The sequence below is a fragment of the Pogoniulus pusillus genome, chromosome Z (assembly GCF_015220805.1).
Source record: "Pogoniulus pusillus isolate bPogPus1 chromosome Z, bPogPus1.pri, whole genome shotgun sequence".
Taxonomy (NCBI): Eukaryota; Metazoa; Chordata; class Aves; order Piciformes; family Lybiidae; genus Pogoniulus; species Pogoniulus pusillus.
In genome coordinates this window covers 8169853-8185800 of record NC_087309.1, presented here as the reverse complement: position 1 = coordinate 8185800, position 15948 = coordinate 8169853, and the positions used below count along the sequence as shown (strand labels likewise).

At 41.8% G+C, this 15948-nt stretch overlaps 1 protein-coding gene across 1 annotated transcript in view; it reads right to left on the bottom strand.

Annotated features, from left to right (window-relative positions):
* Positions 1-1279: 1279 nt before the first annotated feature.
* Positions 1280-15948, bottom strand: part of LIFR (LIF receptor subunit alpha) — a 67518-nt gene continuing 52849 nt past the window's right edge. The window contains exons 13-21 of the mRNA XM_064176625.1: positions 15760-15830; positions 14385-14598; positions 11316-11495; positions 9360-9461; positions 7254-7421; positions 5880-6041; positions 4741-4834; positions 4116-4194; positions 1280-3455 (exon numbers count right to left, since the gene is read on the bottom strand). Coding sequence (XP_064032695.1) covers positions 2817-3455; positions 4116-4194; positions 4741-4834; positions 5880-6041; positions 7254-7421; positions 9360-9461; positions 11316-11495; positions 14385-14598; positions 15760-15830 — 1709 coding nt within the window. The 3' untranslated portion in view covers positions 1280-2816. The remainder of the gene's footprint in view (positions 3456-4115; positions 4195-4740; positions 4835-5879; positions 6042-7253; positions 7422-9359; positions 9462-11315; positions 11496-14384; positions 14599-15759; positions 15831-15948) is intronic.

Here is a 15948-nt window from a genome sequence, read left to right as displayed (position 1 = left end):
TGAGGTCCCTTCCAACCTAAACCATTCTATGATTCTGTGAAATGAAGCAATTCAAAACGCTGTTGCCTTTACTGAATAGGAAAAGCAGCATAAAGGAAAACCTGAGTATGTCATGCTTGTGTTTAAACAATTCACAAAGCACTCTGATGGATTTTAGCCTGCTCACTGTGACTTCTGTGTGTTCTCTGTAGCTGCCCTAGCTTCCAGTCTGACAAAGTAAAAATCACTAGTACTCTCAAACCTCAGTTCAGTTTTGATTCTTGCAACACACAGACATATGAAAGTATGCTTGCCCTTCATGAGCAGCTGTTCCATTACAGAGGCTTTTTTTTTTTGTTTGGATAACCACACAATACTGATGGCTCCTCTGCATTGAGAAACTGCTCCACAAAAACCCCCCAAACCACTACCCAGAAACTCTAGTCATGACATCTTCTGCTTTTAGTTAAAAAAAAAAAAAGAAGAATGGCAGCACAATCTAAAATTCATTTTAGGCAATAAACACATTAAGCCAAATCTGCAGTAGTGAAAAGAAATCTGCTCTAGAGGAGATATTGTGAGAAAGGGTTTTACCATTAGGAGTTAGCCAGTTCACAGCTGCTGAGCACAAAGGGCATAACTGCTTCCTTTTCTGTATTGTTTTAGTGTTCTGAATAAAAGGCAGTGATAAATCAGCCATGAAACTTGCAGTGATGTCTGGTGACAGACACCAGCTCTTTGCACTGCCTTTCTGTCTCCTCACTTGCAGCTCTGACAGTTCCAAGACTCAACCTCAGAAACAGAATCCTGTCTTCATCTTCTGTTCTTTCAGACACACCTTGTACTCTGCCCTGTCTGCGGACAGATCCATTACACTCTCCTCACAATTGCTCCTCCAGGAGGCACACACTGGCAGTTACTGAAAATTATTTGGATACTGGTTAGTGTTTTGTCTTTTTTGTCAGTTTTGAAGCCCCTCTGCTTTTTCATTATACAGAGATAGCAGTGGCATAACAACATCTGAAATGGCATCACTGGTGGCTGCAATTAACCTAATGCTTGGATGATGGCCAGATCATACGGTTAGAAGACCAAACGTCTGCCAAACGAGCCATGCTCCTGGTCTGCTCTCACACCTCTACACTTAGCAGCTCAGCCAACTCAGGCTATGTATCTATTTTTGGGTCTTTTTAAGAAAACCTCTCCCCCATCCTAGTTATTAAAAAAAACCCAGGAAGTAGCTGAGCAATTTGGAAAAAAAAAACAACAACAACAAAACAAACCAACAACCAAAACCAGAGTCAGTTAGGACTTTACAGACACACTTTTTGATCAAGCTCTTTCACATCTGACTTCTCACCAATGTGTTGTATGTTACAGAACAGGTAAATTAAAAAGAAAAAAAAATCAAACAAAACAACACTTTTTTTTTTTTCCTGTAAGCTAGAGAAATTAATGTGTTCCACAGTCTGAAGTTGACACAGTGAAATGTTACAATTACAGCTGCCTAAAGATGCATATGTGAGCACAAGGCTTTCCAAAGATGATTGTTCTAAATACTCCTTGAAGCACATTTAAGCTTTCTTTCCATCACATGTCTGATAAAAGGAGAGGTAGAACTAGTGGCACTAAAACCTCCTGGGGTTTCTCCCTGCCACCAAAGAAACCCCACCTTGTACTCCCAGGTGGGATTTGTAGAGAAGGTTCTGTTGGGTGGATACTGAAGGACTGACAGGCAGCAGGTGGCAAAGCTAATACAATAAAGAGCACTGAAAGAGTAATTTGTTCTCAAGGAGTTAGTACTACTACCTCTAATTTCACATGCCAAACTGTTTGGACAGTTAGTATTTAGTAGAAAGATATCCCCATGGTATACATTACTGTATAGTGCAAAGACTGCTGAAGACTGGGGGGAAGAAGGGAGTGTTGTACCACTTTGAAGCAGGAGATCTGGAGCTGAAGCTATGATATGGAGAATGCATTAGTGCAATACAGCATTCTAAAATAAAAGGAAAAAAAAGGAGGAAAAAAAAAGAGGAGGAAAAAAAAAAGAAACAGTTCTAAACTTTATGCAGTTCTTGTTGAGGTTTAAATCAGTGTTACAGGTTTTTTTTCTTTTTTCCCCAAGTTTGTACACCCCTGAGTCAAACATTGAATGAACATTGTACAGTAAGTACAGAAACTAGTGTCTAGTTAAAAAAGCAACAGATTTGAATGGCCATTGCTTCAAAGGTGTTAAACAGTGACAATGCCCTTCCATATGGGAGAAGGGTTAAAATGAAAAAAATAAACAAACAAAACAAAACAAAACAAAAAAATAACTACTGTCATTTTATACCTAGTCTGTAGCTAGGTAAAAGATCTCAACAGTTTCCAACCACATTGTTTCCATGTGTTAGGCTGAGGCTTGTGATAAATGAAACCTTCAGAAGGGAAACTTGCTGGGTTTGCATCATTTGAGTATGCACAGTTGAGGACAACTACAATGGAGCAAAGCAATCTTTCTGAGCTATAGGTTGGATGAGGCTATATTAATCTCTGAGCACTATGTGAAGGTAGGCAGAGTTCATTGGGATTATCAAGAGGTCTAAACTCAATACCCCCTCACATCCAATGTAGTTTACTAGAGCAATAAACTAAATTGCTATAACTTTGCCCCCTCAGCCTCTGTTAAAATGGTAACTTTTGCTAACTCAAACATGGTAACACTCAGCTCACTAGAACCTCTGCTGACTGTTTGCAACAATAATTCATGCCTTTCACACTTCTTCCTTTTTTTACAACATCAGCAGTAAGCTTATTTAGAAGGCAAGTTCAGGTACAACAAGGACTGACTGTTAATCATTTGCTTTGTTCTGAAAAAAGTGTGTGAAGGACCACCCTGTGTTACTGGGTTTGGGAGAGTCTTCATCATCTTTTGAGGGAAGCAGAAACTGTCGGGAATTAATGGAACATGGACTCCCAAAAGATGCATTTTCATTGTTGCTTTCAACTGATCCAGGAGAGTCCGGAGTGTCCACGGTCCAGGCATTTGTGTTTCCTTGGGGTCTGTAACCTGCAGTTTTGTTCAATTCTTCCTCTGTAGGTAAACGACTCTCTACTTTCAGAGCACTGATAGGCAGCTGCATTTGTGGCTTATAGCCTGCTGTCGTCACTATGTCTATGTCTGGCTCCTCTTCTGCTTTAATCTGAGGCTGATACATTGACTGGATGTCAATGTAGACCACCTGAGATGACCCCACAGGTTCATCCATAGGGGCATTTGAGATCTCCTCTTCAATGATAGGGGGGCAGTAGGACACAACCACGTGGTTTTCTGTTTCCGAGTCAGAGCCATCTTCAGGCACAGTGGTGTCTGCTGCTGGGGATATCATCTCTGTGTCTTCAATCTTGGGAGCTGCAGATTGTGTTTCCACCACTTCAACACTATTGGGAGTGCATGGGTTCATTTCCAGTGTTTTAAGTGTCTTACTGCCCTGAAGTGTGAAAAAGGAGAAAGAGGAGAGGCTAAACCAAAAGACCTGGAAATCCTGAAAGCAGCAACTCGCCCAGTTTAAACCAGCACGTTGGCTTGTGCCTTGCACTCATCCCATTCCCATTAGTAAAATGGAAAAATACCCTGTTTTCATTCTCATTTTCTGGCTCATCACATACCCCTGATTATCTTAAATGTATTTTGGCCAACTCAGAGAGGCTCCAGATCTTGCAGTGCTTCAGTCTTTTTCCTCCATATCTTGACTTTGTATAACCCATTCCAAAAGGCCGTCTAAATCTTACATCCAGTTCAGTATTCTAAGCTTTACCAGGAGGCTGGGGACATAATATGCTCACTTTTTCACACCTTCTGCTTCTCCTGACACTATGGCAAAGATGAGTACGTTGCTCCTACACTGCTGTCATGTAGTGACCGCTCATTAGTGTGAGAGGAGAGAAATGCAGCAGTCTTTTCTTCGTTGAAACACTGAAAACAACTACATTAACAACAAAAAAGTTCTAGATAGCCTCTGACAAAAGCTCTCCTCTGCCAACAGATTTTTTTATGTATGTGGAGCAGAAGATTCAAAGTTTTCCAAATAATTTTTTACTCCCAGTACCTTTCAGAAGTTTAAAATGCTGGATTTAAAAGTAAGGGTTACCTCACAGATGTTCTTCTGAAACTGCAGTGCCTTACTGTTCTCAGGATTTGGGATCTCTGGGTAAAATGTTTCCTTAATCCTTTAAAGAAAGAACAAACATTTAGAAGTTACCAAGCCCTGAAATATTGTGAATCCACAGAATGAGTCAGGACATTTCCCTTAAATCCAGAGCACCAAAGACATATGGCACGAAGATTTAGTGTGTTACACTTTCACTAAGCAGTTAATGGAAAAAACAGCAAATGTTTCTGAGGCTTCTTGCTTGGTTGCTTGCTTTGTTTTGTTTAGTTGTTCACCAAAAAAAGTTGAAGATGGGATGTCCATGTGAGTGTTTGTGGAGGGCTCACAAATTACAGCATGTGGCCAGCTAATTTGTATTTGGGAACTATTTATAAGTAGTGATCACTGACAGACAGGCTTCTGCAAACCCTTTTTTCATTCCTCACTCTGACCTTTCTCCTCCAGCTCAATTTCTCCCTCATTTCCTAACAATGTGTTTTTGCCACTCACCTTTATTTAAAGCCTGTTGACATATTTTTGTACTAGGAGAAAACAAAGAACAACTGAAATAATGGAAAACTTTAGCACTTGAAGGAGGAGATCAGAATGGAATGCAGGCACTTACCATTCCCTCTTTCGGTAGCAGAAGATGCTGGCCACCACTCCAAGCAGCACAACCACTGCCACGGGGATGAGAACTGCAATGATTAACCCAATAGCTGGGAGAATCAAAAAGAAAGAAAACATAGTAAACATACATCCAAAGTTACCAGCAAGTTTTATGCTTTTTGTAACATTCACACATATCAGAGACTCATTAAAGTCGTTCTAACAGTGGTCTGCAAACAGTGACCTATACCATCTATGTACATATTTGCTGGAAGGGCAAAGGTCCATCCATAAACAGGGCTGATTCAGTGATAACTACCCGAATCAGCAGATACTTCTGATTGTTTAATTGTGAAAGGCTTCCCTTGCAACACAAGCCTGATTGCTACTGCAATTCTGTTCTCAGGAAGGACTGGAATTGCACTTTCAGGTCACTTGAGTTGGCCCAGTCTCTGGTAACGGCTCCTCATATTGGCCAACAACTCATCACAGGAACTGCACTGCATATTATACGGTTTACAACCCTTCTAATCCCCAAAGTGTAGCTCAGGTACCTTCCTACTGCCTTCCTTCACTGATGTTAAGTGCCTCAAGTTAGATTTTTCTTGTATTTTAGTTTTCCGCCAGGATTAAGTCTTTTGTATTAAATACTTCATTGTTGTTGTTTTTCAATCTGCAAAGTAAATCTTTTTCCTCTAACTGTCCTTCTGGATTTGCTTTCTGTCAGAGGATCAATAAAACTAAATTCAAAGCAGAAAGGCATCTGTTTATAATTCTGAAACTGGTAAGTACTTCCACAACGTCTTCCTTCCCACTATGTATTAGCAGATGCTCATCATGGGAAACCTGATGAAAAACACCTAGTTTCTTGGCAAGATGAACTTCAGATTCCACCATATTCAGCTGTAGTTTAGAAGTCGTTTTTCTTGCAGACATCACCATGAGCTACAAGGTGACTGTACTAAGGTAGGTTTTTTTCCTGCCTTGAATTGTACCACTTTTTATATTTTGAAATAACTAAATACATTAAAAGCTATAGTGCAAGCTCAAACTAGTTAAATAGACTAGAAAAACAAAACAAAGTAAGCTCAGCTTTGTATACATTGTACACTCTCTGTGCTGAAGACTGTTAATGGGCGAGGATATTCAACTTACAATCTTCCTTTGTCACCACATAGAGGCTGTTTGGAGGGCTCAACCCACCAGCAGTGTAGGCTTGTAGGTCCAGTTGGTAACTTGTTTTGCCTTGAAGATCAAGTATTTTCAAAGACTTCTTTGTTAAGTCAGTGATATTCTTAACTTTAAGTTCTGGATTCCCTGTTTGTTTGGAAACAGGGAGAGAAACAACTTTGTAAGAAAGGATTCATGGATAGCCTCAGCTTTAGCAAGACTTTTTTGAAGCCAGGAATTAAAACACAGTCTGTGTAAAAGAAAACTCAAATGAAGAATCTTAGCAATGCTGCATGCTTATGCAGCACGAAAACGGCACATGAATGAGTTGTGCTGCAGATTGGCTCCTGCTTTTCCTCTTAGAATCATAGAATCAACCAGGTTGGAAGAGACCTCCGAGATCATCCAGTCCAACCTAGCACCAAGCCCTAGCCAGTCAACTAGACCATGGCACTAAGTGCCTCAGCAAGGCTTTTCCTGAACACCTCCAGGGACAGTGACTCCACCATCTCCCTGGGCAGCCCAATCCAATGCCAATCACTCTCTCTGTGAAGATCTTCCTCCTAACATCCAGCCTAGACTTCCCCCAGCACAACTTGAGACTGTGTCCCCTTGTTCTGTTGCTGGTTGTCTGGCAGAAGTGACCAAACCCACCTGGCTACAACCTCACTTTGGGTAGTTGTAGACAGCAATGAGATCACCCCTGAGCCTCCTCTTCTCCAGGCTAAACAACCCCAGCTCCTAAAGCCTCTCCTCATAGGATTTGTGTTTCAGGCCCCTCACCAGCTTTGTTGCCCTTCTCTGGACACCTTCCAGCACTTCAACATCTCTTTTGAATTGAGGGGCCCAGAACTGGACACAGCACTCAAGGTGTGGCCTGACCAGTACTGAGTACAGGGGCAGAATAACCTCCCTTGTCCTACTGGCCACACTGTTTCTGATACATAAATATGTGTCAGGTTTCAGTTCTGCACAGTGATGTCCTTGTAAGATGGGCACTGAAAGGCTATATCCTATTAAATATATCCATGTAACCTCTCCTCGTGTCTCATCTACAAGGGCCATGTGTACACAGAGCAGTGTGTCACATTGCCACTTAGTCACTGCATAGCTTTATGGCCTCAGTGAGCCAGAGCTTTCTCCAGATTTTGCCCTACATGAAAAAAAAACAACTCTGCTAACCACACGAGGAGCTGATTATTTCAAATGCCTTTGTCATGTATCAGGGGCCAGTTATGTCGGTGAGTAATGCAAACGAATTATGCTTAAAGCATCTTTAAAAAGTGAAATTAAGTTATTAAAAAACAAAAGTGTGTGTGTGGGGAAAGCTTGATCAAGGAACCCATAGATTTCATTTACCTGATTCTGAAAGCCTAGGCTTTAAAGCATCTTTTTCACCTTTTGCAAAGGAAAGCCGGTATCCCTCTAAAAAGCCCTGGCAATCTTCAATAGGAATGTCTTCCCATTTTACCAATATAGAATCTGAAGAGGTTTCCTCCACAGTAAAATTTGGTGCACGTTTTGGAGCTGTAAGGACAAGCACAAAGGGAACAGCTAGTAAGAAACCACATTGTCATTAAATGCTTAATCCATTTAAGTGTTTGGTCAGTTGCATTTCAGGGCTGGCATTCTCAGATTCTTCCTCAACACTTTTCCCTTGCTGCTAATAACAGTATGAAAAGACTCAGCAAGTGATAATGCAAAAATAAAGGTCTGTGAGTCTTAGTGTTATTAATAACAGCAGTACTAACTTAAGCTGAGGGAAAAATCTCTCCTTGGGCTGCCCTTTCAAAGACCTATATACATAAATACCCTTCTTCCTGCAACAAATCCCCAATGGTTGAAACAAACATTCTGAATATACAAACTACTTAGCTTTTAAAGGCTTTCATTCTGTGACTTCATAGCTTATCTTAGAATTAAACAAACTCTACATTCCTACTACAGAAATCTATCTCAGCTTAAAAGAAATACCCTTATCAGGCATCACAAGTCCTTATTCCAATATCTGTACCCCTCTGAATGTTAGAGCAGACACTGTGTAAGCTCACATGCATCAGGACTCAGGCTGACACTGGGCATTGCTCTACCTGTGTTGAATTCATGTTTTGAGAATGCATCTACTTTTGTCACGATGCTTATCTGTTCAAAGGCAAGCCTGCAGTTTTAGAATGAGTCTATGCTCTTGTGCAAAGTGATACATTCCTCAGTTCCCAATAAGTTTCTGCTGCTTTTTCAGCCCTCTAAAGTCTTTATCCTTTTACCATGAAAGCTTTCAATCTGTTGAGAATATTATATGGAAAAACCTTCTGGGAAACTGTTAAGGGTTTTTACAGAGATACAAAGGGCTGCAAGCTCAGTTTCTGGTTGTCTTAACCTCACCTTCAACCTTAGCAATGAAACAAACAACAGCATTTCCAAAGGCTCAGATTATGTTGCCACCTTAGTTTTCCAAACAAACTATTTTAGCAGAAAAGAAACTGAGCTTCAAAACTAAATGGGTGCTGTAATCACAATACAGCACAATAGATTTGTGATGCTCTAGGATAAAGCTGTGTTCAGATACCCGGGAAATCACAGAATAGCAGAATGTCAGGGGCTGGAAAGGACCTCCAAAGCTCATCCAGTCCAACCCTCCTGCCAGAGCAGGATCACCTAGACCATATCACACCTGGAATGTGTCCAGGTGGGTGTTGAATATCTTCAGAGAGGGAGTCTCCACAATCCTCCTGGGCAGCTGTTCCAGTGTTTTGTTACCCTCACAGTGAAAAAATTCCTACTCATGCTTAAATGAAACTTCTTATGTCTCATCTTCCATTCATTGCCCCTTGTGCTGTCATTAGGCATCACTGAGCAGAGCCTGGCACCATCCTCCTGGCACTCACCCTTTACACATTTATAAATGAAAGCAACCAGACACTAGCACATTTTGAGGAAGGCAAGACTGAGCCCTGAATCAAATGGCAGTTACCCAGGCAGGAGGGAACACAGGTGTGGTTCTCAGAGTGGCTTGTCTAGGACCTAGTTCTGATCTTAGAAGTGCTTTTAAACAGAAATGTGGGCACTTTTTATACATATACACATTTGCTGAGCTGCACCAAATGTGCTCAGAAGTTTACTTTGACTTAATAAATGGAAGAATGTTGCCTCCTCTCCTGCAGAAGTGACCCCATCCACATGGTTCAGTTTATGCCTATGATTTCAACTCTGAATACCACTGTCTTAAGAGGAAACTTCTGTGATATCCTATGCCACCACACAAGATGGAGAGCACAGGGTTATTATTGTATGCTAGGAACTGGAAGTGGCTAGAGGAATGTATTACAACTATATACAGAGAACAAACAGAAGCCAGTAATACGGTATGGAGATTCTGGTCTCAACCTTCCTCTGTCAACACTGAGCTAAAAATAGACACAGGTTAAATTTACTTTGTAAAGATCCTGAGCAACAAAACGCACTTACGCAGCTCCTTCATGTACCCGGTTATGTTTTTCAGTAACTGATATCCACTGGATTGGCAGCCATATAGTGAAAAGTTGTATCTTATGCCAGGTCTAAACAGAGCTGCAAGAGAAAACCACTGTAAGAATATTTTACCTGCGAGGAGTGATGCTTTTCAACTTTGACATCATGCAGACTTACATAAATACACATCCAAAAAATGACAAAGTCTTAGACTGCAGTGTTAGCTACAAAAATTATCCCTACCTGTAATCCCAATAAAATCTAAGCCATCAGACCACAGGATAGCAGTATTTCAGGGGTTGGAAGGGACCCAAAGAGATCATTGAGTCCAACCCCCCTGTCAGAGCAGGACAATACATCAACCTCAGGTCACAGAGGAAGGCATCCAGACAGGCCTTGAAAGTCTCCAGTGAAGGAGACTCCACAACCTCTCTGGGCAGCCTGTTTCAGTGCTCTGTGACCCTTACAATAAAGAAGTTCCCCCTTGTGTTGAGGTGGAATCTCCTGCGCTGCAGGAGATGCAGTTTAGAAGCAGTAAGCTTCTAGCTCATGTAGAAATTCTGGTTCTAAACAAATCCGGTTCAAAACAAGCTACTCAAATTGCATAAACTGCTCTTTCCATGGGGAAACACAAACCTAAGTTACCAGAAACTATCCCCTTCCTTTCCTCCCACAACAACCATGTAGATCCTGCCTCCTCCTCGGAAATACAAATACATTTTGAAATACTCAGGCTTATTGCAGCAACTGTACAGAAGAAATTCAGAGAACTCTCCAAAGTCACAATGAAGCACTTCGGCAATGAACTCCAGGCCTGAGTTGACTCTACAAAACACACATTGTCATAAAGTTTCTGCTTCACTTATCTTTGGTGGGGGCATGGGCATTTGATACTACAATGTATAAATGATTTACCACTTCCTGGGATTTTTTTTTCAAGTCAGGAGTGTACAGTTCTTTCAAGACCTTTTCTAAAGAAGATGCTACTGTGAAACTCTGCAGAAGTCAGGCGGCTTTTGTTAGCTTTCAGGTACAGTCCAAGAGACTCTCCTGGCAGCACTAAGCACAAAAGTGCATCTGGCAGCTTGTGCCCAGCTCTAGCAGCCTGGAAACTCCCACAACATGTGGCAAGAACCATCCCAAAGAAGTGCTCAGGATCAGAGCAGTGCATCACTAGACAGATGTGGTATTGCCTGCTAAGGAAAACCAAGCTCTAGCCAGCACAAATGAAAACATCATGGACACAGCGTTATAATTACAAGCAGGAAAACACATTGCTCTCCTCCCAGGTCCCACTCTCCCCTTTATCATTCCTATGTACACAGCTCCAAGCTGTTTTCTACAATGGAGACTTCACTCCTCTAAGAAAAAAAAAAATAGGCAAATATATATGCTCTTAAACAGCGGAGAAAAATCCTACATCTTTCTTGAGTCTTCTCTTCTGCTCCTACTAGTCCCTCCACAGCTGAGTTTCATTTCCCTGATCTACCCACCAGCATCTAGAGACCTGGAATGTGCCCTGTTCCAGGAAATTTCAATTGCTGATAGCAAGCCAAAACACGGAGGTCACCCTTACAAAAAATCTGCCTCATGTGAAAACAACGGATTAGTCTGTGCCCATCCCAGGCAGTGCTGTATATGTTTGGAATCCCAAACCCTAGATTAAATGGTTTGCATTAGGCTGAGTTGGTAAACTGCTGACTGTAGCTAGAAAAGGTAGTTTCGAAGCAGTTCATAAACAGAAGACGGTAACAGCTAACTCAAGACCGATAATCTGGATTTGGCAAGGCTGATATGGAAGATATTGAAATAAATACAGTGCCAAGGAGGTGCTAATTTATATACACAAGCACACAGCAATGCAACCATCTCCAGCACTGGTGCTGCTCGCATTCCACTCACTGCTCAGGCTTCTCAACCAGAACGACTCACACCAAATAATTTCTGACTTACCAGACTTTATCACTGCATTTGTTTTATTTGAAGGAAACTTCTGCCAGTCCACACTACAGGGTTCAGAGCCAGACGAATGACACCATTTTACTATGTAGCCACAGGTCATGTTGGGGTAAGAATTCCAAGAAATATAAATTCCATTCCCCATTGCCACGGCCCGATCTGTTTTGACATTGCCTGCAGGAAAGAGGACACTTAAAATCCATCAGAAAGCAGACACTTATCTGTAGTCCAAGATGGAAGAAAGCCTTGTAGCCACAGCACACAGGTTTTATAAACTGCAGTCATCTCTAAGGATGGAGAAGAAGTGCACTCCTGGTACTGTGAAATTCGAAGCGGTGCACTCAACTGTGCTTTCCCAAGTGCCGGAAATCAGACGTAGCCTGCAGCAAATCCCTCAGCCAGCCTTAAGTGCAATGACAGCAGTGCTACAGCTCAGGACTGGTTTAAAAGGCACTTTGGCAAGGTAAGGATTTACAACACATGTCAGGTTGAAATCTGAATTGACACCAATTTGGCAGGAGCCTCCAGCCATAAATTTCTGCTGTCATTTCACCAAACAGTTTGGATTGTGTTTCATACAAAGTGTCTTGCTGTCACTTGCCTAACCATAGACAACCATATTTCACTGAGAATCAAGAGCAAAAGTCAAGATCATGGTGAACTTCACTGAGGCTCCAGGCCACCAAGGGTAAATTAATAAAAAAACCATCACTAATAAAACACACACACACAAAAAGGAAAACAAAACAGAAAAGGTTTGCTTTTTCTCTATTTTTGTTGTTTCTGAATATCAAAGGTTTAGCTGCCCTTGAAGTGATCAGATCTGGGAATGACTTCTGATTCCTGAAGCTTCCCACCATGGCTGTCCATCAGATGGGACCCCATTGAGCTAAGGGATGTTTTCCAAAGGCCACCACAACAGCTGTGGCCCCATGACAGATCTGCAAAAATAATCCCAGGGTTTCAGTTTTTCCTTTTTCAGTGTTCTCATTTATGCTCCCTACTGAGTCTATTGTTTTATGTTATTAAAGCCATAAACTATGGAAGGCTGAAGGGCAAGGGCAGACTTTAAGAGCCAATGCTGTGAAAACTTTGCTCTCACAGATGTGCTGTGAATGTTGAAGGACTGCCTATTTCTACATAATCTTTACATACAGATAAGGATCCAATCTGTATCCTTCTCTAGGTTGCTCCTGGCAAGAAAGACATAAGAGCCATAAACCAAGTTGACTCCACAATTCTTCCAATACTTTTCTGTAAAAGATATGATGCATCCACAGTGAAACTACACTTCCATGATGCTCGAAGAGAGGGTATTTCTAATTACTCTGTTTTAATTTTCCTATTTACAGGAAAAACTTTTTATATAGAAGTGAGCATGCACTCTCTAAATAATGCTTAAATACACTACAGTAAAATTTTATTTCCTGAGCCACATGACTAGAAATTCTCTTAGGGGAGTACTGCTAATAACTGCAACCTAGACTGGTAGGAGTTACTACTACTACTACTACTAGTACTGTGACAGTGGATCCTGTAACAGCCAGGTTATGCGCTCTAACTTTCTATAGAACACTCTTCAGAGACAGAGATAAATTAATTGAGGCAGAATACCCTTTGCAGTTTTGGTTTTCACAAGTCCTCAGGCAGATCACAAGCTTCAGAGCCACTGCTTTTTCTTATGGACACTAAAAGCACTTAAAGACTGTACACAGGAAGCAGGCAGAAAAGATGTTTGAGCAGAAGTGTCAGCCAGTTCAGTGAATGAGTCACCTTTCAAGACTCCAGTAAGTGACTCAGACAATTCCTATACCAACCTGGGAGCAAATCTTCCAACAAGTGTGTTGAGTAATACCACAGGGAACCTCTGGCAGCTGAGAGAAGGCTATAAATGAATGCAAAGCTCCAGCTGCCATCAGCTGTCCCATACCACAAAACTATCAGAGACCTCCTCAACTCCCAGAGTCTTATTCTTCCACTGCTGAAGGAGAGCTATGAAAGCACTTTTATTTATTCAACTGTCCTGTACAACTAATTTTTGCTCCAAAGCGCAGACTAAGAATACACATTTAGGTACTGGTGTTTTGGAGAAGCACAAGAACCACTGTCTTCCTTTGCACAGAAATAAACTCCTTTCTTCTGTCTTATCTCAGTCAAAGCACTTTTCTTCCTACAAGAGATGGCCCTGTCTTAACAGAACCTAAGTTACACGACAGGCAACTCTGATACCTGTTCTCTGGGTGGGTAAGGAGATGCAGCACTCTTGGCAAACAAGTAGTGGGGGAGCTTTGTGTAAATCTGTCCTCCTTGCAGAATATCAGACAGATCTGGAGCTAAAGGTTTGGGCTTTGGGAAATTACATTCTTCATGGCGAGCAGTGAAGCATGGACTCTCACTAGCCACATGCAATGTTATCTTCTCCCCGAGCTCTGTATTGGGAGCAGAAAATCGTTATCTGGCTCAGCTATTTTCTTTTACAAAAGCCCGCAGCAAGAGTGGTAGTGCTTTAATTGGGAAGTTAAAATCCTACCTCCTGCCCAAACACAGGCTTCTAGTCCAAGAGTGCCAATACTTTACCAACCAGTCCAATTAGTATTCTCCTGCAGAGCTCACAGGCATTGAACTGACAATTCTTCCCTTAAAAAGCCACACAAAACCCCCAAAACTTTATTCTGAATCTCGTTAGCATGTAACACTTTGCAGTGTCTCAACAAGAACACACAGAAATAAGCTGAGCTCCTAAACATCAGAGACAGACACTAAAGCTTTGAAGCTTCATCCTTGTTGTTCCTGGGAGGCCTCCAGAAAAGTACAAATAACTGCAGAGTCTGCACACCATCAGGCTCCTTTTACGCAGAGAGTACAATTAGTTGGTGAGACATTACCCTAAGAGTAAACCAGCCATTCTTTAATTCCCCTGACCAGCAGATTTAGGTTGGGAAATACACACAAAAACATCTGCAAACAAACAAAGTATGTATCCATTTTATTTTTCAACAAACAGGCTTGCCCAAGTATTCCCCAAGCTTTGAAGGCATTTAGCTGTTTGCTGGGAGCACTCACCACTTGGAAGTTCCACACTTGTTATCCTCGAAGGAGGAGATGACCCTGCATGGTTTTTGGCTACAACACTAATGACACAGTCATTTTTTCCAAGTCTTATCTCAGTACTGTTTGAAGGCTCAATGACTTCTTTATACTCCAGTGGTGTGTTCAGCAGGTAGCAGGACACTTCATGAGACACTATCTTCCCATTGGCTTCAGAACGGGATAAAGGCTACAAACAGACAAAGAGCACATTAAACCCAAACCAAAATAAATAAAAGTAAGACACACAATAATAAGAAACAAATGTCCTAATCTAGTCTGATGACTGCATAGATCTATGAGAACTGTACAGGTCCATGAGAACACATATGAGAATACAGAAAAGACAGCTACTACTCAAGTGTAACTCCAAGAATCAAGACAAGTTTCTGGGTTTTAAAAATTCAGCTGAGATCTTATTAAAAATATAATTCTTCATGTGAAATGTTTCTCAGTGCGTTGCCTTCTCCCAGGCAACCAGCAACAGAACAAGGGGACACAGTCTCAAGTTGTGCCAGGGGAAGTACAGGCTGGATGTTAGGAGGAAGTTGTTGGCAAAGAGAGTGATTGGCATTGGAATGGGCTGCCGAGGGAGGTGGTGGAGGCACCGTCCCTGGAGGTGTTCAAGAAAAGCCTGGATGAGGCACTTAGTGCCATGGTCTAGTTGATTGGCTAGGGCTGGGGGACAGGTTGGAGTGGATGATCTTGGAGGTCTCTTCCAATCTGGTTGACTCTATGATTCCAGTGCAACATTTAAAGTGTGGAACAATAGTCTCATTTTGGGGAAAAGTACTAATCTCAGTATATGGTTCTATAAAAAACAGTCAAGTTGTTGAATATAAATTCCATTCACTTATAAACGTGTATGGAAATTGTTTCTCACAGAGTTAAACTGAATGGTTTAGGTTGGAAGGAACCCCAAGGATCATCCAGTTCCAATCGCCCACCATAGGCAGAGGTCATCTCCCACTAGAGCAGGTTGCTGAAGGCCTCATTCAGCCTGGCCCTGAACACCTCTAGGGAGGGAGCAGCCACAACCTCCCTGAGCAACCTGTGCCAGTGTCTCACCACCCTCACTGCAAAGAACCCTTTCCTAATCTCTAGTCTAATTCTTCCCTCTTCCAGTTTAAACCCATTGTCCCTCATCCTGTCATTGCAACATCTTGTCAATAGTCCCTCCCCAGCCCTTTTGTAGGCCCCCTTCAGATACTGGAAGCCTACTCCAAGGTCTCCTGGAAGCCTTCTCTTCTCCAGGCTGCAGAGCCCCAACTCTTGTAGCCTGTCCTCACAGCAGAGCTGCTCCAGGCCCCCTGATCATTGCATGGTATTTTAAAACTTGTATTCTATCTACCTTCCAGTAGATTTTCAGACTTTTTCCAGAAGGACTTCTCTCTCTCCAGATATCTGGTCCTCTTGCAGGAGCTAAATTAAAAAAAAAAAAAAAAAAAAAAAAAAGCAGTTTGTGTTTGGTTTTTTTCCCCCTAAGCTGCAAGGGAGACAATTTACCACCTGTTAAAAAGTTTGATTTTCAGATGGCTGG